Genomic DNA, 19,319 nt, shown 5'->3' on the forward strand with positions numbered 1-19,319 from the left:
CCCTGTAAAATATGGTTAACAGTACTTACCCTCATGCCTATTAAATTTTCTTGATCAATGCCTAGTACAGTAACTGCTTTTAAGATGTAAGCAATTACCTGTTTTACAGTTGAGGACATTTCTAACATCACATGGCTAGACGGATGCTGAGATCTACATCTAGATTTTTCTGAATCTCAACTCCATGCCTTCTGTGACACCACTACTACCCAACACTCTCCTACCTGTAATAAAAAGCAGTAATAGGCCAATGAATGATATGGGAAGTACTTTATTTTATCATGTGACACACATAACAACAGCTATATTTACAGCCGCCTAATCACAGTGCAAATTTGAATAGGGAAGATGGCTCAGAAATAGCAGTATTAGTGATTCAAGTACAAGTATTGACCTTTATTTGGTAAAAGAAAACAGTTTTGATAATTGAGTTATCCGAGTTTTAAAATACAATTTTATATTAAGAATTCTTTTTTTCTTAAAAGAACTAGTTTTGAACCAAATATAGGTAGGTATAGTTTATTCACATAATGGGACTGCACTTGAATACAGCTTAAAACTTACCCATCTCAGTCAGTTTTTCTCTTCTCAACATTACAAATGCCTCATTCCATCATCATGCTGAATTCCTCAGCAACTTCCATACCATTTCCAGGGAAATCCCTGGAAAGTAGGGAATGCCTGTCTTCCCTCAGAAAGACACTGATAACCTGGAATTTTTCTTACGACATTCTCTGAATATTCCCACAACTCACACCTTCTACACTTTTGAGATATATTTTTTGAAAAAAACATACCACTAGGACTTTGAAAGCCTAAATTCTGGGCCTGGCTATGTCATAAACTACAGAATAATCTTAGCTAGGTCATGAAACCTCCCCAGGCTGCTCTTCTCAGATGGAAAAAAATGAGTCGAATTTGTTCAGTCCTTTGTAGTCCTTTGTTATCTTATGTATCGTCACAGTAACCCTTTGATTTAATAAGGCAGCACTATACTTCTTATAGGGGAAATTCAATCTCAAAGAGGTTACACAATCTACCCAAAATCCCACAGGTAGTAATATGACAGAGCTCAAATTACACAATCTCACTTAAGACACACTGTGCTCAGAAGTTTGTTAAATGGATGAAGCAGCAATTTCCCTTCCAGTGATCCCACTTTATATTTCTACTTGCTATTTTTTCTCTTCTTTCAACCAGCATTTAAATTAGAAAATAATATATGTATTTGATCACCAAATTCAATTTACCATAGTTCTCTGATTTATCCACTCTTTAAAATTTCCTTGTATTTCTATGCTAAGTCCAGAGAAAAGTTATTTTTTTCAGATAGGTTCCACTATGCCTGTCTCTCTGAAAGTTTTTGAACTTATGTTTGTCAAAGCAGAGACTGCTAAAATTTTAAATACACCAATTCCTGTTTATATTTTTAAAAAGTTATTTCATACATAAACTAACCACCAAAATTGGAAGGTGAAGCTTTGAATGTTAAACGAGGGATTCAGGACATTTCCCAAAAGGTTATATATCAATTTAAAGGCTGACGATATGATTTGCCTAAAGTATGATAACTCTTTTATTTATAATACATTTATACATGTGCTGATTAGTCATGCTAATAAGTTATTGCATAAGAACATATGCCTAAACCAAATTAAAGTTTAAAAGAGAACAAAATTAATTCTAACAGCAATCCTGAAAATTCAGCAGAGCTCAATAAATAGCATGCTCTCACAAGGAGGGAGCTTAACACATTTGGTAATTTATATAATTTAATATGCTAAAAATGAGAAAATAAACAGGGTACAGGGATGCAGAGTAAATAAAGGAAAAGTTATTTCAAGATTCTCTTCATTTTGATTGTATTGCTTTCTTGCCTTCAGGGGGTAAGATTTTAACTTCAAAAGTAACGAAATATTTGAGAAGGGAATTTACATCTTGCTGTTCTAGATGGTATTCTTCAGCTATTTTCTCAGCAGTCCATGTGTCTGGATAAAGTTTATGATTATTGAGAAGTGTCAGTGCCTCTACAATGGAAATTTTGCCTTTGGGAATGTTCTTAACATTCATCATGTCAGAATGATGGTCTTTTGGCAACCTGAACTCCTTTGGCTTCTGAGGTGTTCCAGCATCCTTTACCTAGTATCAAGAAACAAAAACCAAAAAATAAGCTTTCAAGATGAGAGCAAGGATTTGACATCTACTTTCATGATTCTAGAATCTCTATTATTCTTCTTCAAATAAATACTACCCATGATTTTCTAAACTATATTTTCTCATTATAATGAGTCATAGTTCAATGGCACTTTTGCCATATCACCGTTTCATAACCATAAGTCAATCATTAGAAAGTTTAGGTAGTTCTAGAAAATAATAATCAAATGTATACCATCCACTTACTACATTATTTCATATATATTAAAAGAACAACAATAATGCACTGATTAGAAAAGATAAAAAACTGCTTTAGAAGGGCAGGATTCTGATGCTGCTCTAACGGCGTACCTTGATAATCTCCATTCTGTTTCCTAGTTTTGTATTTCATATTCAGTGCCTCCAAACACCTTGAATGAATTCAAATATTGCTAGAGATCTTGCCTCTTCAGAGAAAATAAACTAATGCCTCTAAGACCGCAATAAATATAAGTAAAACTACCTATAACACCCATCTTTCCATCTGTCTGTCCCGCCCAAGCTTACCCTTGCATTTGTGCTCTGTATTCCATTCCTCTATCAGCTACACCAACCATCCCTCTTTACCTTTCCTTTCAAATGCACCCTGCCTATTACTGCTGTTTGGTCAAAATATGAAAATGCTGTAGTCACTGAATTTTACAAACACCCACCAAACCCAAAAGCAACACTTTTTTTATGACCAGTTTCCTTCTTTTTAGTTCAACTTTAAAAGAGATACTTGTGATCTCAAATCCAGAAGATTAGATCTGCATCCAGAGGACACTTTTCAGGCTTTATCTGAACTCACTACAGCACCTGACATTGCTGACCACTCCCACGGACCCACAACTATCTTTCCTTTGGTTTCCATACTACCCCTCTCCTAGTTTTCCATCTGTCTCTGTAGTGGTTCCTTCTGTTTCCTTTGTGGACTATTTCCCTTCAGATGCCCCGTAAATGTTAGTGTGCACCAAATTCTAGCCCAGGCTGTCTTCTCACTCTACACATTCCTCCCAAGCAATCCCACACACCCCCTTATTATTATTATCTACGTGTTAATGACTCTCGAATGTGATCTCAAACCTCGACCTTTCTCCTGACTTCCAGATCCAAATTCCCAAATGACAAATGACATCTTTACTTGGATAATCTATAAGCACATCAAAATCAACATGTCCAAAACTGAACTTATCCCTTTCCTCTGAAAATCCAATACTATCCCCATATCCACTAGCTCGGTGACCATTACCACCCACCTCCCATATCCCACTCCAAAACCCAGAGCTTCTCTTACGTGATACCTTACACCTCCCCCTCTCTCTCATTATAGGCAATCAACGACCAAATCCTGCTGATACTACCAAAGTCCCTCTCAAACCCGTTCACTTCTCTCCCAGTCACTAAATCACCCTTGTCCAAGCCAACGTCTCTTGCAGGAACTACTGCAAAACCCTGGTCTCCTCTAACTAGATAAAATGCATTTCGTTCCTTCCCAGCCCACTCTCAAAACTGTCCCCAGAATGAAGCAAATCTGATGTCACTGATCGACAGGAAACTCTTCAATGATTTCCCACCGCCCTCAGGATAAAACCCAAATTCCTTAGCAAGACAAATAAGGATCTTCATGATCGGGCCCCTATTACTCTCTACCCCACCTCATTTCTCCCAAATTCATCCCTCATACTTTCTCCTAACTGTACTGAACTCTAAAGGCATCACACTCTCTCCTACCTTCATACTGTAACTCTGGCCTGAAATACTCCTAACAACTTCTTCACTTTCCACTGATGTCCAGGGACATCACAAATCATTAAGAAAATTATGAACTTCCCAAAAGAAAAAAAGGTACAAAGAACATAAGTAGGCACTTCAACCTTTTCTTCATTATCACTCTGCGTGAGTCTTTTCAGACTTTTCCTAATACCCCCCCAAGAAATTTTAATACCACTGTATGTATCCTATGTATTATAACTACATTTCTGTGTTTTATACATAAGAAGTGTTTTTTGCTCCCCAAGAGCCAATTTTCGAATGAATAAGTACATGTGAGAGAAACAATACTTAGAAGTATTATCTAACTCCTGCCTAAAAATAACATAAAGAACATGAACATCAACCCCTATACATATATTTCTTATGAGCATGTGGTGATAATCGAACTCTATAACTGCTATTGTGTGCAACAATTTACATACCTTATTGTACATGAGTTTTATATCTCTTCTCTAGTGAAAATCATACTAATAACTTTATCTGTGCAAACCGTCTATTGCCTATCTACAGAGACAAGCAGAGAATTTTAGAATGGAAAGATAGGAATTGTCATTGGCAATTCCCTCTCCTTCAATCAAACTCTTCCTCCTACTTAGAACCTTCCTGCCCCACAAACTCATCTGGTTAACTCCCACCCATCCTTCAGGCCTGAGTTTGAATGTCACTTCCTCAGAAACCATCCCTGATCCTTCAGTCTCAAAAAAGTCCCTCTGATATGCTCACTGTGCCTATATTTCTCCTTCAGAGAGTCATTAGTAACTATGTACCTATGGTTGCTCATCTGTTTAATGCCTGTGTCCCTCACAACACTATAAGCACCGTGAAATCAAGGACTAGAGACGTTTTGTTCTTCTCTGTATGCAAAGCACTTGTGCCTGGCACTTACATACAGGTTCCCGTTCCCAGTGTATTCTGTGATCTCCCTATCTTTACGTATTCTATCTTAATAATATTCTTAAAAAACAAAATTTAAAAAAATCAAGCACCAACAACACAACACTAAAGGAATCTCTGATATTAAAACATACCTCAATCCACTGAAGTATGAGAAAATAGTATTAAAGCCCTCCCTTGGTCATTCCAATGACAATCACTAGAAGTACCGTACCAAATCTTACAAATTCTGAAATAATACCAAATAATTCACCGAGTTGCACACAATCAATACTTTCACAAGTCTTTTAGAATTTCGGAAAATATCCAATGAACGGAGACATATGTGTCTGGCTTAGACTGCTGTACTTCAACTTTGCCAATGCTCTGCATTCTGGTCAGAAGCACACTGACAGTTTTACACTTGCAGAGCGCTCACTCTTTTTTACTATTTGCCACACTTCTCTTGGTCATTCTCCTGGAGCCCCAAAGGGTTAAATTATGTATTTACTCAATTAAAACACACATTACCTGAACAAAAGACACGGGATCTTTGGAATGGACATACACATCTTTTAGTAATGACAGCAGTTTGTCATCTTTTCTAGCAATTTCTCCCTTAATTTCTGGATGGCCTAAAGAAAGAAAAAGAATGTCACAATATTTAAAGCCAAAGAAAGTTTCCTCTAAGATCGTAAACACTTAACACAAGACAGTCACTTTTAACTTTTTGCTTAATCAACAATCACTCGAACACTACAGAACATGTTTTAAGTGTAACTCAAAATGCTAGGTCAAGCTCGGTGTCTATCAATCTGTGAAGACATCTAGAGAGTTCTCTTGCACACGATCCCTTCTGATTTTGATTCCCTGTATCAAGTCACTGAGCATTAAAGACAAAAGCCGGGGAGGGCGGGGGCAGCGGGGGCACAAGCTAACATCTCCAGGACTACGAAGTAGGCAGAGCCGCCGCCTCCACCGCGAGCGCAAGGGGACTGTCTCAATGTCACCGGCCTGGTGGCTCCCCCTTCCCGCGCTCGGCTGACCCGAGTGACTGCAGCCGACCCTGGTCACCCCCACCACTGGACGGAGGTCCACCGGCGTGGAACAGCCCTGCCCGCACAGGGAGCCCGCACCGCAAGGCCCCACGCGCCCTGGCACCACTTACTGCTCATCTGCTCTCGCAGGAGGTTCTTGGTGGAGGGGTGCCTCGGAGCGGGGGAGGGCTTCATCCTGCTGATTTCCCGTTCCGCCCGGTTCTCTAGGTTGAAATTCCTGATTGCGCGAGTCACCGCAGCCCCCATCTCTTCATAACATGATGCCCTTAAATTCACACCACACGTGGTTAAACACCGGCGCGGGCGACCTCCGGGACGCACCGGAGCGTGAGCATGTCTGGGTCGCTCTGGCCGCGCGCCGGAAAGCGGACGCTGATTGCGCGCCGTTCGCCCCCCAGCGGTCGGGAGGGCGCATGCAGCGTCTCCGCCCAGAGTATCACAAAGGAAGCGCGCCTTCCTCCGGGGCCTGGATGTGCTCCCCCCTGTGGCCGCTTCCGGCGAGATGGGGCGGGACTTAAGGTTCGGACACACGATGGCTTACCTCTCCAGAGACTGGTGGAGTCGGGCGGGAAGTTTTAAAGCAGTTTCACGTCGGGCCTCACCCCAGATTTTCTGATTTAATTCCTCCCAAGTGAGTCCCGGCATTGGTTCAAGCTTCCCTCGTGATTCCAAAGTTGCGGGCTGAGAAAGTCTAAGCAAATTGACCTTGAAGTCCTTTCACAGGTCAGTGCAACCAAAGAGGAAGCCAGTAAAAATGGAACTAATGGCACCAGGGTAACGGAAGATTCTAAAATGGCCCTTTCCTGCTTTTGTGAAAGGAAATAATGAAAGTTTAATCATTCTCCATGAATATTTGTTCTGTCACTCTTTTATTTAAATGTGCCTTATTTTCCTGTCCCCTTACCTGATGAGTTTGAATCTGAGCCGTGTTCTCTTTTACCATAGTCTTTTACATCCCACTCTCATAACCCATTTGATCTAATTGTATCGATTTACGTTATGCTGACCTTTCCCTTCTCTTTGTGTATTTTTGATACTAATTTGTGTTATATCTCCATACTATTAAGTACTGAGTCACCACGTCATTCCCTAGCCTATTTCTCCTTTATTCTGCTTTCCTCAATCTTTTTAAGCCAGGGAGACCTCCTTTAACTTAATGAAAGGAACAGACAATAGGGAAAAAACAAACAAAAAAAGCAAGTGCTGTACATATTTCCTTTCTCTTTCTCTCTGTCTCACTCCCTCTTTCCCTCTCTCCCTCTTCCTCCTCCTGTTTCTGAATGGATTATTGTGTTGCTGCTTTTCTTTAAGATTCTTTAGAAATATTGTCATTAATCCATAATCAAAGAACCCACTAGGAAGTAGCACAGTTTCCAAAGGTTACAGTATTTTTCAGACTGTGGCTGCAAGATCTGTTTTTAGTGTTCTCAGCTCTCCTTAGTGAAATGCAGGTGGCCTCGGCCTGCAGCGGCTTGAAGCAGGGTTTCAGTTCCTGGCCAGTGATTGAGGTCCGGTCGTGGCAGTGAGAGCACCGAATCCTAGCCACTAGACCAGTGGTCAGTGACAAGGCCCTGGTTCTACAGCTCTGCAGAAAAAGAATTCCCACAAAGACGGAAAGTAGTGAAACAAGTAAAGTATTTATTAGGAGAAAAAAAGAGTACAGTACATGTGGATAGACACATGGGTGGGTTCAGAGAGAGTCGCACCCTCGTGGCAGTTTGAATCACTTTTATGGGGCATTTGTTCCGGGTTTCCTTTGACCAATCATTCTGATTTGCCTGGTTCAAAGTCCGTATTTGGTATATCTCAGGATCTTCCCACGTGTGCACACACATCTCTTAGCCAAGATGGATTCTACCGAAGAGGCATATGGATACACAACATCACCTGGCATCACTCCCTTTCTGACCTCCAAGGAGACTTTCTATGCATGTGTAGTCGGGGTGGTCTCCTGACTTTGAGAATGAGGAATATGTGGTCTCATGTTCTACCTGGGCAGGGCCCAGCTTCCTCTCTCAATTGTCCTGTTATTCTTGTCTCAGAGTATCAGTCCACAGGAACGAACTCAAACCATTTGTCCCGGGGGCCCATCTACCTCCTGCCTCAAAGTTAAAAGCAATGAAATAATTGATGTAAAGATAATTGAATTGAGGTAATAATTTTTAAAAAGAATCTTGAAGTAAAGAAAGGGGCCATTTTATTTAAAGAAAAATAAGGTAATTATTACATATAATAATAATAGCAAAAGTTTTATAAGGAACATAGCTTCCACCATTGATTATCATGAAATGTTTTTAACTGGAATTGGTAGTCGGAATTTATAGAGGCTAAAACCAGTGTTCTCTGGTAGAGTTAGTTGGAAAGTTGTCCTGAAGGTGGCAGGCTGCTCCAAGATTTCCATCTTTGAGACAAGCATGCCTATACCTAAGTGCTTTATAGCACAGGTATTCATATTTCTATGGATACCAATACATTTTCGTTTGCCTCATGTATCCATGTGTTTCAGCAATTATGGTAGCAATTCCATTCACTGCCTGTTAAAATATGTTAAAAGTGAAAAACTCATCTTCATAGAAATTCCACTATACTTCTGGCAGCATGAAAAAGTAATGTGAGACAGAAGTTACAGGAAGTGTAGGGGGCTATGGGAACTACCACATGAAAGAATTCCTTGAATTCCCACATTTAAGTAGAGTTTGGATTCAATATATAAAGGATCATCCAACCTGGGCCAGCTCCTTTGCCAAGTCCTGACCTGTTCAAGCCCTTAAAGAGCAGAACAGAAGGCAGGGGTACGTCACCAGAAATGCACAATTGGCTGTCACCCCTTGGGAATCATCAGGAAATAAAACCCGAATCACAAATGCATAATTCCAGTTCTTCTTGTCAAATATGCAAATTAACATGAAGTGTGAACTCAGAACTCTCCCTGTGTTTATTTTAGGGTTGAAGTGAGGTCCCCAAGGAAAGTATAACTAGGATGATGCTTAGAATTAAGCATCTCTCTGTGTGGTGTATGATGGGTATGTATTGCTGAATATCCTAGGGTACCAGTGAAAAAACCCAGGGCCTTGCCAACACAATAGAATGTAAATTCTATGAGGATAGGAATTATTGTCTGTTTTGTTCACTGCTGTCTGCATCTCATTGAACAGTGCCTGGTACATAGTACGTACTAAACAAATGTCAGATAAATATTAAATGAACCCAAAGACGAGAAGGGCCCCTGAGCTGGATGGAGTCTAGGCCCTAGACAGGCTCTCTGCCAGAAGTGAGTCCTTGTGAGTCACTCACTCTGGTTATGCTCACTTCTTCATCTTAAAATTGGGATGATAGTAATTATCTAATAGGTTTCACACCATTTAAAAATATAAAGTGTCTAATACAGTGCCTAGCTCAGAATATGATGTTCAATATTTGCATTGCTTTCCATTTTCCAGAGGAACAGAGGGAAGTTTGAAAAAGGACTAGATATTCTGAAGCCCTGGTCTATAGGTGAGTAACATAACTAAATACCTGAAAGTAAAGTAAGAGTTGGGTTCTTGGGCTTCCCTGGTGGCGCAGTGGTTGAGAGTCCGCCTGCCGATGCAGGGGTCACGGGTTTGTGCCCCGGTACGGGAAGATCCCACATGCCGCGGAGCGGCTGGGCCCGTGAGCCATGGCCGCTGAGCCTGCGTGTCCGGAGCCTGTGCTCCGCAACGGGAGAGGCCACAACAATGAGAGGCCCGCGTACCGCAAAAAAAAAAAAAAAGATTTGGGTTCTTTAAGAATTTAATTTTTAAAAATAGGTATTCCAAATTCAATTTTTATTCTCTGATAAGCACGCTCTGCACATGTGGTGGCGTTGCTGAGCTCATTAAGGTTGGAAATTGGGTGGGAATCATTAGCTCAGAGGCAAAAAATGCCACCTGCCTTTGCCTGTATTGGCAGCAGAAAGAGTCCCTTGCCAGTCCCTCCTTCACCCTCAATCTGTTTTTGTCTGCCTAGACTTTTACCTATGCAAACTCCTTCCTTTGAACATAATTCAAAGGCATTCTGTGTTCTCCAAAGGATTGCAGTCACTAAACCTAAGTGACAGGTGACGCAAGATGCTCAGGACAGTCCCCAGAGGTTTCATTGACCAAACCCCAACTACTAGTGAGAAGCACAGCAGATTTGTGGAGGAGTGACTTATATCGGCAGAGGTATCCAGGATCAGATGGAACTTCCCCAGGCCCTGCACCCCAGCTCCAGGGGCCAAGGAATTTGTGAGTGCAGCTGAGGTCATTTACCAGATTCCCAAGCTTAACCAGTTCCATAGTGATGCATAGTGAGATAGTGTTGTCAGTTTGTGAAACCTAGAATATTTCAGTAAAAAACCAAAACCAAAAACCAAAACAAACTAGGCTTGGGCAGATCCAGTATTCATACTGAGAAACACTAGGTTTCACAGATTAGAATTATCAACCAGCAGTTATACCCAGATGCCTGCTCTGTGGCTACCGCACTCATGACTTTTGTCGTTATATTAGTTTCCTATCGCTAGTAACAAATTACCACCGAATAGTGCCTTAAGACAGAACAAACTATAATGTTACAGTTCTGGAGGTCAGAAGTTGGAAAGCTGGAAATGGGTTTTAGGAGGCTAAAATCAAGGTGTCAGCAGAGTTGTCTTCATCTTGGAGGCTCCAAAGGAGAATTCTTTTCCTTGTCTTTTTTGGCTTCCAGACACTTATAGCATTTGGCAGCCAGCAAATGAATCATTGCACTGTCATATCTCCTTCTCTGACCGTGACTCTCCTGTCTCCCTTTTCCCGTTATAAAACACCCTTGTGATTACATTGGCCCTAACGTGGATAATCCAGGATGATCTCCTGTTTCAAAATCCTTAATTTAATCACATCTGCAAAGTACCTTTTGCAGGTTCTGGGGATTAAGAGTGGATGTGTTTGGGGTACCACGTTCTGCCCAGCACAGTAACCATCTTCAGAATATCCGTATCGACGAGTGTGTCTATGATCAAATTAGTAAAATTCAAAACTAGAACGATGGAGAGAATGTCTAGTATTTTTTTGTTCAGCTCCACAGTGTTTATATTCCAATGAAACAAACTAATTGTTGAAAGAATAAAACCATTTTGCTCGAGCACTTGTATTCTTTCTGTCAGAGTTTGCCTAAGAGCGATGGTAGCTCACTAGCAAATTTGCCACTGCTTTGCCAGTTCTGTACACTGCACAGAGAAACAATTCTTCTTGGGTCCCAAGTTCTCACCTTTCTGGAACACCTGTGTCTGAGAAGCCTCAGTCAGCAAGAGTATGTATCTTCCTTGTATATAAAGCAGCATGACTGTTTTCCTAATTATGGTGTCTTAGAGACACCAGAGGTCTACCACCTTTCTCTTCTTCCCACTCCATTACTTCCCTCTCAGCTTAGAATTTCAAAATCACCCATCCATTCCTTTCTTTACATTAAGGTTTTTCTCCTCTTCTCTGCTGTATCCACTTTTAAAAGGCAGATACTCTTGGGGAATGCAGGCCATTTGTGGGAGAGTTTATCAGTTCTCTGGACTCAGACTGGAAGAAAATAGCTGTCTGAAATGTGGGACACAGAGGGAGAGCAGCTGCTGCTCCTGTTGTTCTCCTTGCACAAACTCCTTAGAAATGAAAAACATTAAAAGAAAGAGTTATCAATGAGACCTTCAAGATGGCGGAGGAGTAAGACGTGGAGATCACCTTCCTCCCCACAAATACATCAAAAATATATCTACACGTGGAACAGCTCCTACAGAACACCTACTGAATGCTGGCAGAAGACCTCAGACCTCTCAAGAGGCAAGAAACTCCCCACGTACGTGGGTAGGGCAAAAGAAAAAACAGAAACAAAAGAATAGGGACGAGACCTGCACCAGTGGGAGGGAGCTGTGAAGGAGGAAAGGTTTACACACACGAGGAAGCCCCTTAATTGGTGGAGACGGGGTGTGGCAGGGGAAGAGAAACTTCAGAGTCACAGAGGAGAGCGCAGCAACAGGGGTGCAGAGGGCAAAGCAGAGAGATTCCCGCAGAGAGGATTGGTGCTGACCAGCACTCACCAACCTGAGACACTTGTCTGCTCACCCACCAGGGTGGGTGGGGGATGGGAGCTGAGGCTCAGGCTTTGGAGTTCAGATCCCAGGGAGAGGACTGGGGTTGGCTGTGCGAACACAGCCTGAAGGGGGCTAGTGAGCCACAGCTAGCCAGGAGGGAGTCCGGGAAAAAGTCTGGACCTGCCTAAGAGGCAAGAGACCATTGTTTCAGGGTGTGCGAGGAGAGGGGCTTCCTGTCCTGTGTGCCCACAAAAGGCAGAGGACCACCTAAGTGAGCTCCAGAGACAGGTGTGAGTTGCAGCTATTAGCTTGGACCACAGAGACAGGCATGAAACACTAACGCTGCCACCAAGAATCCTGTGTGCAAGCACAGGTCACTATCCATACCACCCACCCTGGGAGCCTGTGCAGCCCGCCACTGCCAGGGTCCTGTGATCCAGGGACAACTTCCCCGGGAGAATACACGGCACTCCTCATGCTCTTGCAATGTCACGCCAGCCTCTGCCGGCGCAGGCTCCCCCCGCATTCCAGTTATGACTACCATACCCCTCCCTCTCCCTGGCCTGAGTGAGCAAGAGAACCCTAATCACCTGCTGCTTTAACCCCCTCCTTTCTGGGCAGGGAACAGATGCCTGAGGGTGGCCTACACGCAAAGGTGGGGTCAAAACCAAAGCTGAACACCAGGAGCTGTGCAAACAAAGAAGAGAAAAGGAAATTTCTCCATGCAGCCTCAGGAGCAGCAGATTAAATACCCACAATCAACTTGATGAATGCCGCATTTGTAGAATACCTGAATAGACAATGAATGTTCCCAAAATTGAGGTGGTGGACTTTGGGAGCAACAGTAGACTTGTGGTTTGCTTTCTGCATCTGATTTGTTTCTGGTTTTTATGTATATCTTAGTTTACTTTTTAGTGCTTCCTATCATTGGAGGATTTGTTTATTGGTTTGGTTGCTCTCTTTTATTTTTAAATTACTTTTAAATATATTTTTTATTAAAAAAATTTTTTTTGCTTTTACCGTTTGGTTTGGGGTTCTCCCTGTTTGTGGGTTTTTTTCCTTTTTTCCCCTTCCTTTTGTTTGGAACCATGTAGCTGGCAGGGTCTTGGTGCTCCGGCTGGGTATCAGACCTGAGCCTCTGAGGTGGGAGAGCCGGGTCTAGGACATTGGACGACCAGAGACCTCCTTGTCCCATGTAAAATCAATCAGTGAGAGCTCTCCCAGAGATCTCCATCTCAACACTAAGAACCACCTCCACTAAACAGCCAGCAAGTTCCAGTGCTGGATGCCCCATGCCAACAACTAGCAAGACAGGTACACAACTCTACCCATTAGCAGAGAGGCTGCCTAAAGTCATACTAAGTTCACAGACACCCCAAAACGCATGACTGTATGCGGCCATGCCCACCAGAAGGACAAGATCCAAGCCCACCTACCAGAAAACAGGCACCAGTCCCCTCCACCAGGAAGCCTATACAAGCCACTGAACCAACCTCACCCACTGGGGGCAGAGGCCAAGAACAATGGGAATTACGAACCTGCAGCCTGCGAAAAGGAGACCCCAAACACAGTAAGTTAAACAAAATGAGAAGACAAATATGCAGCAGATGAAGGAGCAAGGTAAAAACCCACCAGACCAAACAGATGAAGAGGAGATAAGCAGGCTACCTGAAAATGAATTCAGAGTAATGCCACTAAAGATGACCCAAAATCTTGGAAATAGAATGGAGGAAATACAAGAAATGTTTCACAAGGACCTAGAAGAACTAAAGATGAAACAAACAATGATGAACAACACAATAAATGAAATTAAAAATTTTGTAGAAGGAATCAATAGCAGAATAACTGAGGCAGAAGAACGGATAAGTGACTTGGAAGATAAAATAGTGGAAATAACTGCCACAGAGCAGAATAAAGAAAAAAGAATGAAAAGAATTGAGGACAGTCTCAGAGACCTCTGGGACAACATTAAAGCAACAACATTCAAATTATAGGGGCCCCAGAGGAAGAAGAGAAAAAGAAAGGGTCTGAAAAAATATTTGAAGAGATTATGGTTGAAAACTTCCCTAACATGGGAAAGGAAATAGTCAATCAAGCCCAGGAAGCACAGAGTCTCATACAGAATAAAACCAAGGAGAAATGCACCAAGACACGTATTAATGAAACTATCAAAAATTAAATACAAACAAAAAATACTAAAAGCAGCAGGGGGAAAGTAACAAATAACATACAAGGGAATCCCCATAACGTTAACAGCTGATCTTTCAGCAGACACTCTGCAAGCCAAAAGGGAGTGGCAGGACATATTTAAAGTGATGAAAGGGAAAAACCTACAACCAAGTTTACTCTACCCAGCAAGGATCTCATTCAGATTTGGTGGAGAAATTAAAACTTTAAGACAAGCAAAAGTTAAGAGAATTCAGCACCACCAAACCAGCTTTACAACAAATGCTAAAGGAACTTCTCTAGGCAAGAAACACAAGAGAAGGAAAAGACCTACAAAAACAAACCCACAACAATTAAGAAAATGGTAATAGTAACATACATATTGATAATTACCTTAAATGTAAATGGATTAAATGCTCCAACCAAAAGACATAGACTGGCTGAATGGATACAAAAACAAGACCCAGACATATGCTGTCTACAAGAGACCCACTTCAGACCTAGGGACACATACAGACTGAAAGTGAGGGGATGGAAAAAGATATTCCATGCAAATGGAAATCAAAAGAAAGGTGGAATAGAAATTCTCATATCAGACAAAAGAGAGTTTAAAATAAAGACTATTACAAGAGATAGAGAAGGACACCACTTAATGATCAAGGGATCAATCCAAAAAGAAGATACAACAATTGTAAATATTTATGCACAATAAATATTTACATAAAACCTCAATACATAAGGCAAATGCTAAAAGCCAAAAAAAGGGGAAATCGACAGTAACACAATAATAGTAGGGAACTTTAACACCCCATTTTCACCAATGGACAGATCATACAAAATGAAAATAAATAAGGAAACACAAGCATTAAATGACACATTAGACAAGATGGACTTAATTGATATTTTTGGACATTCCATTCCAAAACAACAGAATACACTTTCTTCTCAACTGCTTATGGAACATTCTCCAGGATAGATCATATCTTGGGTCACAAATCAGGCCTCGGTAAATTTAAGAAAATTGAAATCATATCAAGTTTCTTTTCCGACCACAACGCTATGAGACTAGATATCAATTACAGGGAAAAAACTGTAAAAAATACAAACTCATGGAGGCTAAACAATATGCTCCTAAATAACCAAGAGATCACTGTAGAAATCAAAGAGGAAATCAAAAAATACCTAGAAACAAATGATAATGAAAACATGACGACCCAAAACCTATGAGATGCAGCAAAAGCAGTTCTAAGAGGGAAGTTTATAGCAATACAATCCTACCTCAAAGATCGAGAAAAATCTCAAACAACCTAAACTTACACCTAAAGCAATTAGAGGAAGAAGAAGAACAACAAAAAGCCCCCCGGGGCTTCCCTGGTGGCGCAGTGGTTGAGAGTCCACCTGCTGATGCACGGGACATGGGTTCGTGCCCTAGTCGGGGAAGATCCCACATGCTATGGAGCGGCTAGGCCCGTGACCCATGGCAGCTGAGCCCGCGCGTCCGGAGCCTGTGCTCCAAAAGGGGAGAGGCCACAACAGTGAGAGGCCCGTGTACCGCAAAAAACAAAACAAAACAAAACCAAATTTATCAGAAGGAAAGAAATCATAAAGATCAGGTCAGAAATAAAAGAAGAATAAATGAAGGAAACAATAACAAAGATCAATAAAACTAAAAGCTGTTTCTTTGAGAAGATAAAATTGATAAAACATTAGCCAGACTCATCAAGAAAAAAAGATGACTCAAATCAACAGAATTACAAATGAAAAAGAAATAACAACTGACACTCCAGAAATATAAAGGATCATGAGAGATTACTACAAGTAACTCTATGCCAATAAAACGGACAACCTGAAAGAAATGGACAAATTCTGAGAAAAGCACAACCTTCTGAAACTGAACCCGGATATAATAGAAAATATAAACAGACCAATCACAAGCACTGAAATTGAAACTGTGATTAAAAATCGTCCAACGAACAAAAGCTCAGGAGCAGATAGCTTCACAGGTGAATTCTATCAAACATTTAGAGAAGAACTAACATCCATCCTTCTCAAGCTCTTCCAGAATATAGCAGAGGGAGGAACACTCCCAAACTCATTCTATGAGGCAACCATCACCCCAATACCAAAACCAGGCAAAGATGTCACAAAAAAGAAAACTACAGGCCAAAATCTCTGATGAACATAGATGCAAAACTCCTCAACAAAATACTAGCAAACAGAATCCAACAGCACATTAAAAAGATCGTACACCATGATCAAGTGGGGTTTATCCCAGGAAGGCAAGGATTCTTCAGTATACGCAAATCAATCAATGTGATACACCATATTAACAAATTGAAGGATAAAAACCATATGATAATCTCAGTAGATGCAGAAAAATCTTTTGACAAAATTCAACACCCATTTATGATAAAAACTCTCCAGAAAGTAGGCATAGAGGGAACCTACCTCAACATAATAAAGGCCATATGTGACAAACCCACAGCCAACATTGTTCTCAATGGTGAAAAACTGAAACAGTTTCCTCTAGGATCAGGACCAAGACAAGGTTGCCCACTCTCACCACTACTGGTAAACACAGTTTTGGAAGTTTTAGCCGTGGCAATCAGAGAAGGAAAAGAAATAAAAGGAATCCAAATCAGAAAAGAAGTAAAGCTTTCACTGTTTGCAGATGACATGATACTGTACATAGAGAATCCTAAGTATGCTACCAGAAAACTCCTAGAGCTAATCAATGAATTTGGTAAAGTAGCAGGATACAAAATTAATGCACAGAAATCTCTTGCATTCCTATACACTAACGATGAAAATTCTGAAAGAGAAATTATGGAACAACTCCCATTTACCATTGCAACAAAAAGAATAAAATACCTAGGAATAAACCTACCTAAGGAGACAAAAGACCTGTATGCAGAAAACTATAAGACGCTGATGAAAGAAATTAAAGATGATACAAACAGATGGAGAGATATACCATGTTATTGGATTGGAAGAATCAATATTGTGAAAATGAGTCTACTACCCAAAGCAATCTATAGATTCAATGCAATCCCTAATAAACTGCCAATGGCATTTTTCACAGAACTAGAACAAAAAAAAATCACAATTTGCATGGAAACACAAAAGACCCCGAATAGCCAAAGCAATCTTGGGAAAGAAAAACGGAGCTGGAGGAATCAGGCTTCCTGACTTCAGACTATACTACATAGCTACAGTAATCAAGACAGTATGGACTGGCACAAAAACAGAAATATAGATCAGTGGAACAGGATAGAAAGCCCCGAGATAAACCCATGTGCATATGGTCACCTTATCTTTGACAAAGGAGACAAGAATATATAGTGGAGAAGAGTTAGTCTCTTCAATACGTTGTGCTGGGAAAACTGGACAGCTACATGTAAAAGAAAGAAATTAGAACACTTCCTAACACCATACACAAAAATAAACTCAAAATGGATTAAAGACCTAAATGTAAGACCAGACACTATCAAACTCTTAGAGGAAACCAGAGGCAGAACACTCTATGACATAAATCACAGCAAGATCCTTTTTGACCCACCTCCTAGAGAAATGGAAATAAAAATAAAAACAAACAAATGGGACCTAATGAAACTTAAAAGCTTTTGCACAGCAAAGGAAACCATAAACAAGGCTAAAAGACAACCCTCAGGATGGGAGAAAATATTTGCAAATGAAGCAACTGACAAAGGATTAATTTCAAAAACATACAAGCAGCTCTTGCAGCTCAATATCAAAAACACAAACAACCCAATCCAAAAATGGGCAGAAGACCTAAATAGACATTTCTCCAAAGAAGGTATACAGATTGGCAAGAACACATGAACGGATGCTTAACATCACTAATCATTAGAGAACTGCAAATCAAAACTACAGTCAGGTAACACCTCATCCTGGTCAGAATGGCCATCATCAAAAAATCTACAAACAATAAATCCTGGAGAGTATATGAAGAAAAGGGAACCCTCTTGCACTGTTGGTGGGAATATAAGTTGATACAACCACTATGGAGCTTCTTTTTTTTTTTTTTTTGCGGTACGCGGGCCTCTCACTGTTGTGGCCTCTCTCATTGCGGAGCACAGGCTCTGGACGCGCAGGCTCAGCAGCCATGGCTCATGGGCCTAGCTGCTCCGCAGCATGTGGGATCTTCCCGGACTGGGGCACGAACCCGCGTCCCCTGCATCGGCAGGCAGACTTTCAACCACTGCGCCACCACGGAAGGCCCAGTATGGAGGTTCCTTAAAAAACTAAAAAGAGAAGTACCATATGACCCAGCAAACCCACTACTGGGCATATACCCTGAGAAAACCAGAATTCAAAAAGAGACATATACCACAATGTTCATTGCAGCACTATTTACAATAGCCAGGAGATGGAAACAACCGAAATGTCCATCGACAGACAAATGGATAAAGAAGATGTGGCACATATGTAGAATGGAATATTACTCAGCCATAAAAAGAAACAAAATTGAGTTATTTTTAGTGAGGTGGATGGACCTAGAGTCTTTCATACAGAGTGAAGTAAGTCAGAAAAAAAAAAAAGGTTCTAATGGACCTAGGGGCAGGACAGGAATAAATATACAGATGTAGAAAATGGACTTGAGGACATGGGGAGGGGGAGGGGTAAGCTGGACGAAGTGAGACAGTGGCATGGACATATATACACTACCAAATGTAAAATAGATAGCTAGTGACAATCACTGCACAGCACAGGGAGATCAGCTTGGCACTTTGTGACTACCTAGAGGGATGCAATAGGGAGGGTTGGAGGGAGGCACAAGAGGGAGGGGTAATGGGGATATATATGTTCACATATAGCTGATTCACTTTGTCATACAGCAGAAAGTAACACACCATTGTAAAGCAATTCTACTCCAATAAAGATGTTAAAAAAAAAAAAGAAGAAATAGTTATCGAAACTTTTGGGATGCAGTCAAAGCCATACTGGAAGAAAATGTGTGTGTGTTTCTATTCAATACATTTGTTAGAACACTAGAAAATTCAAAGATTCAATGAATTTGAATTAAACATTGAAGTCAAAACACACACAAAAAAAGACTAAAAATAAATCCAAAAAATTATTTAAAGACTGAAGATAAAGCAGAAATTAATTACATAGAAAACAAAACCAACTAGTTCCTGGGAAATATAAAATCTGACAAATGTAAGTAAAAATAAAGGCACAAATAAAAA

At 40.9% G+C, this 19,319-nt stretch overlaps 1 protein-coding gene across 1 annotated transcript; it reads right to left on the minus strand.

Moving 5' to 3' along the window:
* Window positions 1-263: 263 nt before the first annotated feature.
* Window positions 264-6,225, minus strand: NDUFAF4 (NADH:ubiquinone oxidoreductase complex assembly factor 4). The gene is made up of 3 exons (XM_082669250.1): window positions 5,990-6,225; window positions 5,353-5,456; window positions 264-2,139 (listed from the first exon to the last, which is right to left on the minus strand). The coding sequence occupies exons 1-3, from the start codon at window positions 6,123-6,125 to the stop codon at window positions 1,852-1,854; spliced, it is 528 nt and encodes a 175-aa protein (XP_082525376.1). The 5' UTR covers window positions 6,126-6,225; the 3' UTR covers window positions 264-1,851.
* Between the last annotated feature and the right edge of the window lie 13,094 nt (window positions 6,226-19,319).

This window comes from Grampus griseus (genome assembly GCF_964374135.1).
Source record: "Grampus griseus genome assembly, chromosome: 13".
Lineage (NCBI taxonomy): Eukaryota > Metazoa > Chordata > Mammalia > Artiodactyla > Delphinidae > Grampus > Grampus griseus.

Bases quoted from the DNA above. Each gene is read 5' to 3' on its own strand.
- NDUFAF4 (XM_082669250.1), bottom strand. From the start codon at position 6,125: ATGGGGGCTGCGGTGACTCGCGCAATCAGGAATTTCAACCTAGAGAAC. The intron at 5,457-5,989 runs GTAAGTGGTGCC...TTCTTTCTTTAG, and splicing joins CCTGCGAGAGCAGATGAGCA to GCCATCCAGAAATTAAGGGA. The intron at 2,140-5,352 runs GTAATGTGTGTT...TCTTGATACTAG, and splicing joins ATCCCGTGTCTTTTGTTCAG to GTAAAGGATGCTGGAACACC.